We start from the raw sequence: 16,501 nt of genomic DNA, 5'->3' as shown, positions 1-16,501 counted from the left end.
TCCTGTTCTTGGTGCAGCTTCTCTTCAGGATGCTCTCGATGGTGCAGGTGTAAAAGTTTCTTAGCACCTTAGAGGGCAGTTTAAGTTATGTTCTAATGTTCTAAGCACCTTAGAAGGCAGTTTAAGTTATGTTCTAATCTACAATGTTTTTCTTCATAGTTTCATTACAATGGATTTGTTGTGTGTGTTACAAATAAAATAGAAATTAAAATTGAAACTGATGTCTATTTGGTGTGCTTGCGGCAGACATAGGAAGAATCATGTCAGCGCAGTGGAGCCGACAGAATGGCTCTGGTTCCTGCATTAGAAGCACAAATCCTCTCTTCCCTGCAGAAACACGGGGGCTATCGGGTCCAGATCTGCATTCTAGACAGTGAATGATAGAGGCCTATGAAAGCCCTACATCTGTGGTTGCTCTTTCAAGATGAAAAAAGGGACTTTTTTTATCAGTGATAAGTCCGTCTGTTTTCCCCATCAGGGCCTCCATAGCTTTACTGAACAGCCTTGCTCTTAAAAACCTCACCAACCATTCTGCTTCACTGCTGCATGTGTGTGGATACTGTCTAAAACAGCATTTGTTGATGAAGAGTGCTTCTGTAGGCACGAAAGACGGTGAAGAGGGTGTGATATATGTTACCTTTAGATTGAAATAATAACACTGAAAAAAAATCTCGTTGAGACTTTTATTTCATTGAGACTTTTATTTTGAAAAACTGTGGTCTCTTAACCCGGAAAAGCAACACAAAAAGGTTCCTCTTGGCCTGACTGACCATTCATGAATCCGGAATGAATCTATGCACAGTGAAATTAGTTCTTCGTTTATCTTCTATAGTACCTCATCGACATTTTTGTATTTTATAAATTGTAGGATTCGTAATTTCTTCTTTGATGGTCCAAGCTAGGTGACACAACTTAAAATTCACGAAGCTATCAAAAGGTAAGCATATTTGTTTTTCTATCTAGCCTCTCATCATAATTGCTTGATGTCTCAACATCACCCGTCTGTCATCTCTGTGTACAACTTTGAATATTTATAACTTGCAAAAGCTTTGGTTTAAATAGCGGATCGCCCACTATGAGGATAAATGAAAATACTTTACTGGAGGGAAAGAAGATTGTTCTGGTGCCTTACAACTCAAACCACGTACCCAGGTAAGCTGCATTCGGGAAACCCTGAGTTCAGGACTGCCCAGACAGCTCGGTGATGTGTTTTTGAGTGACAGGCTCGGTGATGTGTTTCGGTGTCTGTCCGGTCAGGTACCACGAATGGATGGGCTCGGAGGAGCTGCAGAAGCTGACCGCTTCGGAACCGCTCTCGCTGGAGCAGGAGTTCGAGATGCAGCGCAGCTGGAGAGAGGACGATGACAGTGAGTCTTCATCCTCCTCCTTCCTAATCCATCCATAGCCTCAGATTCACTGACCTGATCATCTCTCTGATGGTCATACGCATTTACATTTAGTCATTTAGCAGACGCTTTTATCCAATGCGATTTACAAGGATGTATACACATTTTACATTTACACTGATGGCACACTGCACATCAGGAGCAATTAGGGGTTCAGTGTCTTGCTCAAGGACGCTCGACAGGGAATCGAACTAGCAACCTTCTGATTACTAAACGACTTCTCTACCTCCTGTACGCACCTCTGTCTACTTTGTAGAATGCACCTTCATCATCCTCGACAAGCAGAAGTGGGATGAGCCCACCGTGCCGGAGGAGCAGTGCATGGTGGGAGATGTGAACATTTACCTGACCGATCCCAGTGACCAATCACTGGCAGAGGTGGAGATTATGATCGCAGGTGATTTAAAAACACTCAATGTTTCAAACACTCAATGTTTCACTCTCAATGTTTCAAACACTCAATGTTTTAAACACTCAATGTTTCACTCTCAATGTTTCAAACACTCAATGTTTCACTCTCAATGTTCAAACACTCAATGTTTCACTCTCAATGTTTGCATGACCACGTCATCTCTTCCAGTTAGATACTCCCCCTTATCTCTCTTTGATTACCTCTCTCTCTCCCCCAGAGCCCAGCTACAGAGGAAGAGGGATTGGGAAAGAGGTGACGCAGATTATGCTGTGCTATGGTATGTTTTTATAACTCCTCTGCATCATCCGTGTGTAGGCTATCTGTGGAGGTCCGTCTCTGGCTAAGTGTTAAACACAGAATATCATGCTCTCTGCAGCTTTCACCAGACTGGGCATCAGGAAGTTTGAGGCCAAAATTGGCCTGGATAACACAGTGAGCATCGCCGTGTTCAAAAAGCTGGGCTTCGGAGAGGTAGGCCTAACAGTGCTTGTTTATACATCAGAGTTCATTTGGCTGAAACCTCTTAACAAAGTAACGTATAAAAGTAGTAGAGTAAAATCCAAGCAGCCTTATTTTTAATTAGTCAAGTTATTAATTAACTGTATTATTCAACCTTGATGAGTTAGTGGAGAACTGGTTAAACTGGAGATATATGTGTATATTTCAGTAACCGGTAGAGATATATGTGTATATTTCAGTAATCTGTAGAGATATATCTGTATATTTCAGTAACCGGTAGAGATATATCTGTATATTTCAGTAACCTGTAGAGATATATGTGTATATTTCAGTAACCTGTAGAGATATATCTGTATATTTCAGTAACCGGTAGAGATATATGTGTATATTTCAGTAACCTGTAGAGATATATGTGTATATTTCAGTAACCTGTAGAGATATATGTGTATATTTCAGAAACAGGTAGAGATATATGTGTATATTTCAGTAACCTGTAGAGATATATGTGTATATTTCAGAAACAGGTAGAGATAGATCTGTGTATTTCAGTAACCGGTAGTGTGTTTAACTGTGTATGATTGGAGTGTGTTTTTAACTGTGTATGATTGGAGTGTGTGTGTTTATCTGTGTATGATTGGAGTGTGTGTGTTTATCTGTGTATGATTGGAGTGTGTGTGTTTATCTGTGTATGATTGGAGTGTGTGTGTTTATCTGTGTATGATTGGAGTGTGTGTGTTTATCTGTGTATGATTGGAGTGTGTGTGTTTATCTGTGTATGATTGGAGTGTGTGTGTTTAACTGTGTATGATTGGAGTGTGTGTGTTTAACTGTGTATTGTGTTTCTCGCAGCTCTCCGTCAGCGAGGCGTTTCGGGAGGTGACCCTGGGCATGAATGTTGATGAAGCGGCGAACCCACTGTTGCTATGCAACACAGACTTACAGGAGCACGAGTACAGGAAGGCTCGGGACAGTCGTCACTGAGCCACGCCCCCAAACCAGAACTCACATGATCTGGGATTGTGACCTATCATCATCATCGTCATCTCCACAGACGTCACATGGTGTGGCGTGACCAATCATCTCTGCAGGGGCCTTGACTTGGACCACCCAAGTGCAAAACCATCTGCCCCCCAACACTGTACACTACTGGCCTTCAGATAGGGAAGGCCAGTAGGAAACTAACTGTAATGAAAGCAGCGACGACCATTAGTTAGATTAGATCGCTGTTGTTGGTGTATCCTCTACCGAGAGACCATAAGTCAGGGAGATTCCGTCTCCGCAATGTTCCATTCAGTGTGTTACTGTGTCAGCTCGGGGTTACTGAGGCCTGTTCTGAGAGATGCACACACCATTTGTAATACCAGTATAACAAATATTACATTTGAAATACAAGTATAACAAATATTACATTTGAGATACAAGTATAACAAATATTACATTTGAAATACAAGTATAACAAATATTACATTTGAAATACAAGAATAACAAATATTACTTTTGTGTGAAAATGTACTTTTACGTCACCTTTGATAAAAGCATTCATAACACTAAAGTTATAGTCTTGTGATATTGTAGTGTTGTTACCTATGCTTTGCTTGGATTATATTCTTACAGTAAACACAAGAACACAAACTTTGGCTCTTTCTAGAACGTTCTCATGCTGTCAGGCATTTATTGACCACTGATCACTAGCCAGTGTGTGTGTGTTCATGTAGAGATGAGACTGAACTCTAGCCAGCGTGTGTGTTCATGTAGAGATGAGACTGATCAGTGTGTGTGTTCATGTAGAGATGACACTGATCAGTGTGTGTTCATGTACAGATGAGACACTGATCAGTGTGTGTGTTCATGTAGAGATGACACTGAACTCTAGCAAGTGTGTGTGTGTTCATGTAGAGATGAGACCTTCAGACACAAGTGCAATTTGACCTCTTTATTCAAGCTGCGACCCCCAGTCAGTTTGACCTGCCTACACACACACACACACACACACACACACACACACACACACACACACACACACACACTTCGTAGCGTGGCGTATAGGACTGAAGTTAGGGTTGATACCAGTTGCAGGCAGGCAGGCGGGCGCACGCACGCACTCACGCAGACACACACACACACTAACTAACTAACTAGCATGGCATGCAAGACTGAACTGAGGACTGTTAGCACAGCTAAAGGCAGCAGCAAAAAAGTCACAGCCACAGACAGTTGGCATTGCTAAGTGACTGGGCAGCAACGCTTCTGATTGGCAGTTAGATACTTCAGACACGGCAGCAAGGCCCCGCCCACTGGGGGGCAGCTAAGCTTGTGTCAGCACAAGAAATCCACTGTGATTGGTTAAAACCAGAACGAGCAAGAACCGGCAGAAACAATTCCATAGGAATTTATGCTGATGGAAACGCCTCCTTCACCACAACCACACCTTTCTAGAATTCACCACAACATTCTAGAATTCACCACACCATTCTAGAATTCACCACGCCCTCTAAGCCAAGCCCCAATCTGATTAGCCAGGGTGAGCACTCTAAAGGGAGGGGCTACAGGCATGGGGGAGGATCCTGGGCTGTCCTATGGCGAGGGCATGTTGAAATGTCAGAGTATGATTGACAGCATGTGATGGCACTGGGTGGGGCCAAAGGCTAGAGGGAGGGGCTTGCTGGTCATCGGAGGGCGTGGTTGCAGAGACGCTGGCTGGTGATGTCACAGGGGCGATATTTAGGAGGAGGGGCTTGCTAGCCAGGTGGTCTCTCTTCGCCAGGTGGGCGGAGGAAGGGCGTGGCTGCTGAGAGGCTGGTGATGACGTCAGAGGGTCGGGCTGGCGGCGGTGAGGGCGGAGAGTTTCTGGAGGAGGGGCTGGAGCAGCTCCTGGCTCTGAGCCCACTGCAGTGCCCCCTGCAGGAGCAACCGGAGCGGTGCACACACCTCCTCCTCTCTGAGCGCGCTCAGATGGCACGCCGCCACAGACCCGCCCACCCCCAGCAGCAGCAGGAGCAGGAGGCGGAGCAGCACAGACGACACCGACCAACCAGAACTCGCCGCCGCCGCAGACTCCACCTTCTTCTTATCTGTCAGGCAACACAGGACAGGAAGCACATGTTCACACATGACAGGAAGCACATGTTCACACAGGACAAGAAGCACATGTCAACACAGGACAGGAAGCACATGTCAACACAGGACAGGAAGCACATGTTCACACAGGACAGGAAGCACATGGCAACACAGGACAGGAAGCACATGTCAACACAGGACAGGAAGCACAAGTCAACACAGGACAGGAAGCACATGTTCACACAGGACAGGAAGCACATGTTCACACAGGACAGGAAGCACATGTCAACACAGGACAGGAAGCACATGTTCACACAGGACAGGAAGCACATGTTCACACAGGACAGGAAGCACATGTTCACACTGGTCAGATCACACTCTTCTCTTTATGTATTCATCTTCTTTATACACCTCTGACTTCAGCTGATAAAGCGACACAAATAAAGTATTCTCCACACTACTACAGGAAGTACGCTCACCCAGTGAAGCCCTAACGTTACTGGTGGGTCAACATCCCAGCTCCCTACAATGTGTCTTATTAGCTAGTCCATCACCCCATGACTGGTGTAGAGGCTGGGGGCAAATAACGCCTTTATTCCTGATTTCCCCTCCGAGTTGGGCTAACTGACAGTCAGAAGGCTGACAGTCAGAAGGCTAACACACAGACATGGCTGTCTTGTCTAATCACACAGAGATTGAGGTGTTAACTCAGGCTTTCTTGGCATTGCCCGCAGGCCCCACCATGACTCACCTGCAGCGGTGGCGGCTCTCTTCTTCTTCTCCTCCCTCTTCTTCCTCTGCTGTTCCTGGGCAGCCAGAGCAGCCTGCTGAGCCTCGTACTCCTTCCTCTTCCTCTCCTTCTCCTCTGCCTTCTCTCGCTTCCGCACCTCCTTCTCTTTGGCCTCCCGCTCCTTCTGCTTGGCCTCGCGCTTCAGCTCCAGCTCTGGGGGACGGGGGACGGGGGGACACAATAACAACATGAGACAGCTGCTACCTCAGAACTGGCAGAGTGTCTCTCTCTCTGAGGTACGACACCGACTGGAAAGGAAACAGACATTTCCATGTTCATCTTTCAGAGAGAGACACTGCCACCTGGTGTGTGAGTGAAGTGTGTTGGAAATGAAAGATTTAATCCTCGATTCTAATCCATTACACTGTTGGAATGAAATGACCAGACCCGTGTTTGCCAAGACCTTTTGTCTATGTGCTAGTGCCCTCTAGTGGCTGAAATTGGATGTAGCACTCACCTCTCAGTCTGAGCAGACGCTTCTCACTCAGTCTGTCTCCTCCTCCTGCAGGACCCTCATGTACTGCAGTACCTACACACACACACACACACACACACACACACACACACACACACACACACACACACACACACACACACACACACACACACACACACACACACACACACACACACACACACACACACACACACACACACACACCATCAGCACAACTTAGACTTGTCTCTGACAACTGGAGTGTTGTTAAATTCCAGAACCTTGACCCCTCCATTGCTTGTCTGATGTGAAGTGCCAAACTGGACAAAAGCCAAGCGAAAATTGTGAGAGGAAACGAATATACGAGTGAGTTACCACATGAGAGATGTTGAAGGTGTGTGTGTGTGAGAGTGAGTTACCACATGAGATGTTGAAGGTGTGTGAGAGAGAGTGAGTGTGTGTGTGAGAGAGTGAGGTACCACATGAGAGATGTTGAAGGTGTGTGTGTGAGAGAGAGAGTGAGTTACCACATGAGAGATGTTGAAGGTGTGTGAGAGAGAGTGAGTGTGTGTGTGAGAGAGTGAGTTACCACATGAGAGATGTTGAAGGTGTGTGTGAGAGAGTGAGTTACCACATGTGAGAGGTTGAAGGTGCGTGAGAGAGTGAGGTACCGTATGAGGGAGGTTGAAGGGCCATTTAGTGCGCAACAGAAACTACTACGGAGATATTATTATGCACAGGAGAGGATAGGTTTCACCACGCAAGAGTGATCGAGTTTCACATCACAGAGAACATGCCCCACACCAACAAGAGACGAAATATTATTATGAGTAAATAGAGAATCAAGAAAAACAAGAAGTGTGACATGCCTTTGTTTTGGTTCATTTATCAATTACCGTTGATATTTGTATCAAGAGTATAAAGCAGAGGCAGTCACGCAGTTCTTGAGAAGGGCCTCTGTTTACTCGTTCTTTTGTATCTCATGGTATTTCTTTGAAATTAAATCCTGTGTGCTGTTTCGTGGACAACTAGCCAGGTAACTCCGCATGGCAAAAACCTTGCAAATACAAACAGCAGCACAACTGGGACTGATAAAAGCTTGCTAGCATGTGAAGTGGCGTCTTAATTAAGTCTGTTGTGAAATATTTTGCCCGATTTTAGTGATGTGATCCAATCCGGACCACAGAATTATATATAGTGTATAGCGTGGGTGGATAGTGGGAACGACAGGTGTGTTTATGGGTCCTTGGCATGACCATATACCATCAACGACAGGTGTGTCTATGGGTCCTTGGCATGACCATATACGACCAAAATGAATTTGAGGATGATGGCTAAAAATAGTTGCTTACAAAAACATGAGCTACCTTAAAAAGTGCCAAATTGTTGCATACTGTTGCAATCACATTAAATTATGAATTATTAGTAGAAATAAACTCTTATATTTCATACACACACACAGGACAAGCCTCTTCAGAAATGTGGTAGGCATGTGTTCTGTTTGATTCTGATGAAGCAGAAACTGATAAAGAGTATGAGTATGAGATTTGAACTTTAACTTTAAGCAAGATGCAGTGCAAGTAGGCCTACTAGCACAAGAGTAAAAGAAGTCAGATCAAGAAGCAGCACTGTTGTCCCCAGGAACATCTAGGCTTGATTCACTGATCTGGGCTTGATTCACTGATCTAGGCTTGATTCACTGATCTGGGCTTTCTGGATGGAGCTTTCAGATCAAATCATCTGTTTTTATGGTTCATCACCTTCTTAAAGTAAACCTCTCTTGCGCAGTAACTCGATCTCTCGTGCGTACTAAACGGCAACTCAGCCTCTCTCACGCAGTAACTCGTCCTTTCTCACATAGCCGTTTCCTCTTGCCATTTTCACTCGGCTTTTGTCCTCTCTGGCGCCCCGTAGTTTGACGTGCCTCAGGCAGGAAGATACGTGAAGATACTGATGAAGGAGTCAGTGATGCTCCGTGATACAAGTGTGTGTGTGTGTGTGTGTACTTACTGCGACAGCACATTGCCTGCACTGTTTGTCATCCAAACAGTCACCAGCTGCTTTGGCCAACGCTGGCTCCAGAGGGTTGTCCTTTAAGTCCAGCCATTTCAGACTCTACACACACACACACACACACACACACACACACACACACACACAGGAATAAGGTTTAAAGTCAGTGATTAGAAGTTTGTTTATCCTATGCAACAGTGTGTGTGTGTGTGTGTGTGTGTGTGTGTGTGTGTGTGTGTGTGTGTGTGGATGTATATGTGCATGCGTACACCTGTGGATGTGTGCGTACATGTATGTATGTGTGTGTGCGTGCGTGCATATGTTTATGTGTGTGCATGTATGTGTGCATGCGTATGTCTATGTGTGTGTGTGTGTGTGTGCATGCATATGTCTATGTGTGTGTGTGTGTGTGTGCACGCATGTGTGTGTGTGTTTGTGTGTGTGTATGTGTGTGTGCGTGTGCGTGTTTGTGTGTGTGTGTATGCGTGTATGCGCGTGTGTGTGTGTGCGTGTTTGTGTGTGTGTGTCTCACCCTGAGCTGTGAGAAGCTGACAGGCAGTGTGTTGAGTTTGTGTTTGTGTGTGTGTGTGTGTGTGTGTGTGTGTGTGTGTGTGTGTGTCTCACCCTGAGCTGTGAGAAGCTGACAGGCAGTGTGTTGAGTTTGTGTTTGTGTGTGTGTGTGTGTGTGTGTGTGTGTGTGTGTGTGTCCCACCCTGAGCTGTGAGAAGCTGACGGGCAGTGTGTTGAGTTTGTGTGTGTGTGTGTGTGTGTGTGTGTGTGTGTGTGTGTGTGTGTGTGTGTGTGCGTGCGTGTGCGTGCGTCTCACCCTGAGCTGTGAGAAGCTGACGGGCAGTGTGTTGAGTTTGTTCTGGAACAGGTCCAGATGGTTGAGGCTGGTGAGGCGGCCCAGCTCCTCCGGCAGGCTACTCAGCTGGTTTTTGCTCAGGTCAATCCGCACCAGATGGCTCAGGCTGCAGAACTCGGGCTGGGGGGGAGGCACAGAGGACACACACCATCACTACACTCACATCAGACCAGGGCACCACACACACACTCCCGAAATGTGCCTGAGGAGTCACATGGACATCACACTGAGTCTGTCTTGACGTGACCGAGTGAAAAATGCTAAATAGTCTGTTGTTGAGTTGACTAACGTTAAGGTGTAGCCCTTGGATATGAGTGGCGGAGGTGAAACAGCCCTGAACGCGATAGAGGTTGTGCATACCGAATTAACTATCCAAATCCAGTGCTGAACTAGAACTCTAAAACAGCTATACAATGGAATCCAGGCAATTCAATTCAATTCAATTCAATTTTATTTATATAGCGCCATAACAATACAATTGTCTCTAGGCGCTTTACAGAGCCCAGAGCCTGAAACCCCCTTAGTGCAAGCACAATGGCAACACGGCAAGCCAGCACGTCAAAGTAAACCGCATGGTTTCAACAGTGACAGGCTCACGAATGTTACCATAAGGGTTTGACAAGGATCCCTACAGAGGTACACCTGCGTCTGTAGAGAGTGACTGTCCAGTGTTTTACACACACACACAAGGATCCCTACAGAGGTACACCTGCGTCTGTAGAGAGTGACTGTCCAGTGTTTTACACACACACACACACACACACACACACACACACACACACACACACACACACACACACACACACACACACACACACACACACACACACACACACACACACACACACACACACACACACACACACACACACACACACACACACACACACACACACAAGGATCCCTACAGAGGTACACCTGCGTCTGTAGAGAGTGACTGTCCAGTGTTTTACCCGTCTCAGTCTTCCCGTCTCTGATGTAGCCTCCCACTCAGTGCCTGGAGTCAATTATCAAGTCAATTATCAAAGGCAGGCGCTCTCCTTTGTTAGTGTGTGTGTGTGTGTGTGTGTGTGTGTGTGTGTTCCCACACAACAAAGTAAGCATAAGCCAGCCATTTGTTTCAATAGTTGCTAAAATTAGGCTAAAAACAGACTTTATTTTTCTGGTTGATCTGCTTACTGCGCATGTGCCACATTTCACAGCGCGGCTGTTGCTATAGCAATGGTGTAATAAACATTTCAGATGAAACCTCCGTTTTGTCTTTTCCGATAATGTGGTTGGCTCTTCATAATACAGAACAGGACGGCCGGTATCTGACTGGCCATCTTTCGGGTTGCAAACTCACCCCATTCAAACCCAATTAATTTCCCCTCGTCTCCTCCCCCATAACACACCTGGATGAGTGCACCACGGCCACACATTGATCCCAAACAGGCGCTTATTAGTCCTTGCTCCTTGGTTCCTCTGAGAGCGTTTAACCAAATGAGACTTAATAACGTCTGTCTTGAAACGGTTTACGGGGCACGAGCTGGAGCATGCAAATAAATAAGTAAGGGAGTGTGTGTGTGTGTGTGTGTGTGTGTGTGTGTACTCACTGGAAGTACATACGTAAGGCGGTGTGTGTGTACTCACTGAAAGAACATAAGTAAGGCGGTGTGTACTCACTGGAAATACATAAGTAAGGCGGTGTGTGTGTACTCACTGGTAGTAAATAAGTAAGGCGGTGTGTGTGCACTCACTGGTAGTAAATAAGTAAGGGTGTGTGTGTGTGTACTTACTGTTAGTGTGATCAGATTGTTGCAGGACAGATCCAGTGACGTGGCTTTGGGATACGCAGCCTGTGTATTGCAAGAGCACGCATTTACTGTCAGTACAGTGAGCAGTAAAGCGAACACACACATCAAGACGTAGTAATCAAACGTAGTTCAAATCCATGACAGTTCTAACTAGCAGCAACTTTATATTCTCTCCCTTGTACGTCGCTTTGGACAAAAGCGTCTGCTAAATGACTAAATGTAAATGTAAATGTACATTCAACGACACTTTTTCTTTGAATCAGATCAGTGTCTGTTGCCGTCCCTCGCTGCCCGTTCTAGCTTACTTACACAAAATACATGAACGTGTAACTTACCAGCTCTCGAACGGGCACATCTGTGAGGTTGCACAGACTGAGGTCCACCTCATTGCCGTCAATTTTGTCTCGAATATTTTCAAATTTGGCTTTCACTCTCATTCTGTGAAGTTTCTGTAGTCACGGTTATTTACTGGTTAAATTCGTAAGTAAGCTGTATGAAGTGCGCAGCCCGTTTGGATGAAAGGAGTGCAAATCATGAAATGCCAAGTCACAGGATTCCTTAGGTTGGCTAGCTAAAATGAAGTTTTAACACTTAGCTTACAGTACCTACTGCTAGCTACAGGTTTCTTTAGCTATCGCTAGCTACGATAACAACGATTACAGCTATGTCAATGTTCAGAGTTTCTGTTGGTTATTTCTAGTCGAGTTAAATAATTGTGTTATTTGTCTGACTTCACTGTCAGAAGCTTACTGGTGAGACTGTTGACAGAAAATAATTACTAACACTGAATCACAGAGGCACTCACTACCCGGACTTACATCCACGTCATTCATTCACTCGCACAGTCACGTTGGCATCCTAGGAGATGGAAGTTGTGCGAATGAGGCGCCATCTAGCGGCGGGAGGATAAACCTGCTGTTGTAAGGGTTAGACAAGCGAATCAGCTTTTCTTCCAAAGCCTTTGTCATAGCACCCAAAAACGTCGAAAAGGTCAGTCAATAAGCCTTTATTTTAATTTAATTTCACCATATGAGTCAACAGATAAATATAATTCACACAATGAAATTCACTTGTTAGCCTTTTGCTGAGTCCTTCACATTGATTGATCACGACTACAATCTGTGCTTTATCAGGACTGAACTATGACACTTTGAACAAGAAGCAATTATACATGACCCCCCCACCCCCGTCTACCAACCCGTACACAATACATACATCAAAAGTTAAAGTTGGTGAGTTTATACATGAAAAAGTTGGTAGTATGTACTGCACACATATTCAGATATATACCCACACATAGCTGTGGAGGACTGTTCAACACTGCAGACTGTGTTTTCTTATATCTGACGTCTACCAGTACATCCAGTCCAAAAAGAGGACGAGCAGGAAGAGGGAGATGGAGATCAGGTAAAACAGGAAGAAGGTGGCGTTGACGTGCTGGGCAGCCGTGTTCTGGTGCCAGGGCTGTCCGTGCTCCCGAGCGGATTCCTGGGCGTCCGTCTGCAACTCCTGGAGGATGAGGCGCAGGAGGTGAGGGATGGAGCGCTCCTCTGCCCCCTCGTCAGTTTCGGGGGGGTTCACCATGGGGAGAGTCTCGCGCTGACATACCCCGTTCACTCCGCAGATGCACCCACCAACCGCAGACTTCCTCTTTCCTGCTCGGATGGAAGCAGCACAATCAAGAGCATGTCTTTATTCAGTCACTGCCCCCGCCGGTCTGTGCACACACACACACACACATACACACACACACACACACTGACCTCCCTAGCTCTGCTTATCCCATGCTGTTATTAGGTTCAACATGCTTAGCTGTGTCTGAATCTGTCTTTGTACCTGTATTTGTATCTGTTTGTGTTTGCCTTAAGTCTGTCCACTTCTCTGTGTAAGTGCAATGGTTTATGATGTGATGTGACGTGATGTGATGCATACCGGCGTCTCTGCTTAGGTGGAGCCCCTCTGAGCTGGGGGCTCTGCTGCCCCTGCTGCCCCTGCCTGCCCTGCTCCCCCGGGGGGTGGAGGCCCTCTCCATCAGGTACACCACCAGGATAGTCTCCAGCAGGCTCAGCAGCATGAAGGCAAACACCACTATCACGTACACAGCTGGCGGAGAGCAGAGCAGAGCAGAGAGGAGAGGAGAGGAGAGGAGAGGAGAGGAGATGAGGGAGAGGAGAGCAGAGGAAAGGAGAGGAGAGGAGAGGAGAGGAGAGGAGATGAGGGAGAGGAGAGCAGAGGAGAGGAGAGGAGAGGAGAGGAGAGCAGAGGAGAGGAGAGGAGAGGAGAGACTGTATGTTAGTGGTTAGTCACCACATATTAGGGAGTGGATTTGCTTGTGTTTGTGTGTGTGTGTGTGGGGGGGTTGATGGGTTTTGAATGTAGGGGATGTGTGCGTGCGTGCGTGCGCGTGTGTGTGTGTGCGCGCGCGTGTGTGTGTGCGTGTGTGTGCGCATGTGTGCGTGTGCGTGTGTGTGTGCCTCACCCATTAGTGGCGTTTTGCTGGGTTTGGAGGGAAAGGTGTCATTGAGGATGAGGAGTAAGACAGACATGGCCAGCAGCACAGTGACCTTAAAGCACAGCTTATCCCCCCGCGTGTCGGGCATGAAGAAGGACGCCAGGTCCAGGCTGAGGAAGAAGAGGATGGGCATGATGAAGGTCAGCACCTGCAGCAGAGGAACCCTCCTGATGGTGATCTAACAGAACACAGAAACAAAAGAACCCTGCTCTAGTAAGAACATATACACAGAGGAACCCTCCGGATGTACAGAACACAGAAACAAAAGAACCTTGCTCTAGTAAAACATACACACAGAGAAACCCTCCGGATGTACAGAACACAGAAACAAAAGAACCTTGCTCTGATCAATCATTGCTGAATCCTGTGACACAGAAACAGAAGTACCCTGTTCGTAGGAACCCACTAGAACACAAGAATAGAGGAACGCTTCTGATAATGATCTACTGGAACACAGTCAGGGAGAACCCTTCTGTAGGTAGACTACTAGAACAAAGAGACCAAAGAACACTGCTGATGATAATTTACTCAAACACAGAAGAACCCTTCTCTTGCTAACCTCTTAGGAACACAATGACAGAAAAAACCCTTCTCTTGGTGACCTCTTAGACCACAGAGACATGAGAACCCTGCTTTTGGGAAACACAAGAACACAAAGACAGAGGAATCCTCCGGAAAAATTAGATTCTAGAACACAGACAGAGAGACTGCCACTGTGGTTGCCGTGTAGGCTACAGATTCTAGAACACAGACAGAGAGACTGCCACTGTGGTTGCCGTGTAGACTACAGATTCTAGAACACTGACAGAGAGACTGCCACTGTGGTTGCCGTGTAGACTCCAGATTCTAGAACACAGACAGAGAGACTGCCACTGTGGTTGCCATGTAGGCTACAGATTTTAGAACACTGACAGAGAGACTACCACTGTGGTTACCGTGTAGACTACAGATTCTAGAACACAGACAGAGAGACTGCCACTGTGGTTACCGTGTAGACTACTTGGTCCCAGGTCCCCTGATCTTGGTAGGCAACTTTGACTGTGTGCACAGAGACGTTCATGAACTCCCACTCCCCGTGGGTCAGCATGATTTCCCGTGAGTTCTTCGTCACGAGAGATGAGTTGGACAGGGGGACCAACTGGATCTCCTGGTCTTGCGTTCAGGAGGGTGAGGGCCAAGGCAGGGAAAAGAAAACAACATCAAACTTGTATATGTGAGACCTTGTAAATATATAAAACTAAGGCTGGTATTACAATTAAGATAGAAGTGTGGTATATGTTTGCACAGTATCAAAGTGCTCATAATTACTTTCTAGAGGCAGAGTTACAGGGCACCATGGGCCCTGTAATCTAAAATGCTACCATATCTTTTATTAAATGATTAAATGGTTTCAATGTGAGGTTAATATCATACAGAATTAATTATTTACTTTTGAAAGTGTTTGACAGAGGAAAATGTCCAGAAACTGTAAGTATGATCTAGTTAATCTAGTAGGCTATGTGATGTTTTTAAAGGTAACCTTAGTTACATTGCTTAGTGAATCAGCTATGTGAACCAGTTCTACCTGTGTGAATGGGGCTGCTTTGTGTTCTAGAGTTAGAGTTCTACCTGCGTGAATGGCTGCTTTGTGTTCTAGAGTTAGAGTTTTACCTGTGTGAATGGCTGCTTTGTGTTCTAGAGTTAGAGTTCTACCTGTGTGAATGGCTGCTTTGGATTCTAGAGTTAGAGTTCTACCTGTGTAAATGGATGAGGAGAAAGTGAGGTTGCAATTCTGGGTGTCAAACGGAAACTTGTGGATATCGATGGAACAGGTGGACACCAGCTTCAGGTTGTTGTCCATAATGACCCTGCCGTCGTGTCTCACCATCAGGTACGGACTTCCACTGGCCTCGTTCTTCTCCATCCTGTGAAGACACATCACTTCCTGTCACAAGACCTGACAGTCCTCAGACCTCAGCCAGTGGCTGGCTCTAGGATTGACCTGCCCCTGATCCTGCCTTAATCTGTCCCTGATCCTGCCTTAATCTGTCACCTGATCCTGCCTTAATCTGTCCCTGATCCTGCCTGCCTTAATCTGTCCCTGATCCTGCCTTAATCTGTCCCTGAACCTGCCTTAATCTGTCCCCTTAATCTGTTTCTGATCCTGCCTTAATCTCTCCCCTGATCCTGCCTTAATCTGTCCCTGATCCTGCCTTAATCTGTCACCTGATCCTGCTTTAATCTGTTCCTGATCCTGCCTTAATCTGTCCCTGATCCTGCCTTAATCTGTCCCCTTAATCTGTCCCTAATCCTGCCTTAATCTGTCCCTGATCCTGCTTTAATCTGGGACTGATCCTGCCTTAATCTGTCCCCTGATCCTGCCTTAATCTGTCCCCTGATCCTGCCTTAATCTGATCCTGCTTTAATCTGTCCCTGATCCTGCCTTAATCTGTCCCCTGATCCTGCCTTAATCTGATCCTGCTTTAAGCTGTCCCTGATCCAGCTTTAATCTGTTCCTGATCCTGCCCTAATCTGTCCCCTGATCTGGTTTAAAATTGTCCCTGATCTAGCTCTGATCAGGTGCAGAACCATGCCAGATCAGGCCTGGATCATTCTTCTATCTGGATAGCTGCCATGTTAGCATCTACACAGTGAAGCCCATGTTGTTCAACTCATTAAGTCATCCACACGTTTCTGACTCATTAAATCATCCACACGTTTCTGACTGCATCCACAAACTCATTAAATCATCCATGCGTTTCTGACTCATTAAATC

The 16,501-nt window shown here is 46.1% G+C and overlaps 3 protein-coding genes across 4 annotated transcripts in view; 1 reads left to right on the top strand and 2 right to left on the bottom strand.

The window, feature by feature from the left end:
• Positions 1-731: 731 nt before the first annotated feature.
• Positions 732-3,931, top strand: nat9 (N-acetyltransferase 9 (GCN5-related, putative)). 2 transcript variants are annotated; one of them, XM_012835840.3, is made up of 7 exons: positions 732-937; positions 1,063-1,152; positions 1,258-1,367; positions 1,663-1,803; positions 2,036-2,095; positions 2,195-2,289; positions 3,127-3,931. In XM_012835840.3, the coding sequence occupies exons 2-7, from the start codon at positions 1,076-1,078 to the stop codon at positions 3,256-3,258; spliced, it is 615 nt and encodes a 204-aa protein (XP_012691294.1). In that variant the 5' UTR covers positions 732-937; positions 1,063-1,075; the 3' UTR covers positions 3,259-3,931. The 2 variants fall into 2 exon arrangements, with proteins under 2 accessions (XP_012691294.1, XP_031434123.1); XM_031578263.2 differs by having other exon boundaries at positions 1,048-1,152.
• Positions 3,932-4,195: 264 nt separating this feature from the next.
• Positions 4,196-12,088, bottom strand: lrrc59 (leucine rich repeat containing 59). The gene is given in 8 exon segments (XM_012835848.3): positions 4,196-5,348; positions 6,086-6,277; positions 6,582-6,620; positions 6,623-6,653; positions 8,571-8,675; positions 9,400-9,558; positions 11,217-11,276; positions 11,570-12,088. Coding segments are annotated over 8 exon segments (951 nt in total). The 5' UTR covers positions 11,672-12,088; the 3' UTR covers positions 4,196-5,085.
• Positions 12,089-12,993: 905 nt separating this feature from the next.
• LOC105907481 (5-hydroxytryptamine receptor 3A-like) overlaps positions 12,994-16,501 on the bottom strand; it is a 12,812-nt gene continuing 9,304 nt past the window's right edge. The window contains exons 5-8 of the mRNA XM_031565780.2: positions 15,481-15,650; positions 14,735-14,898; positions 13,714-13,924; positions 12,994-13,337 (exon numbers count right to left, since the gene is read on the bottom strand). Coding sequence (XP_031421640.2) covers positions 13,012-13,337; positions 13,714-13,924; positions 14,735-14,898; positions 15,481-15,650 — 871 coding nt within the window. The 3' untranslated portion in view covers positions 12,994-13,011. The remainder of the gene's footprint in view (positions 13,338-13,713; positions 13,925-14,734; positions 14,899-15,480; positions 15,651-16,501) is intronic.

Source organism: Clupea harengus, chromosome 1 (genome assembly GCF_900700415.2).
Source record: "Clupea harengus chromosome 1, Ch_v2.0.2, whole genome shotgun sequence".
Lineage (NCBI taxonomy): Eukaryota > Metazoa > Chordata > Actinopteri > Clupeiformes > Clupeidae > Clupea > Clupea harengus.
Note: the sequence above shows the minus strand (reverse complement) of the source record. Positions and strands in the feature narration are given on the sequence as shown.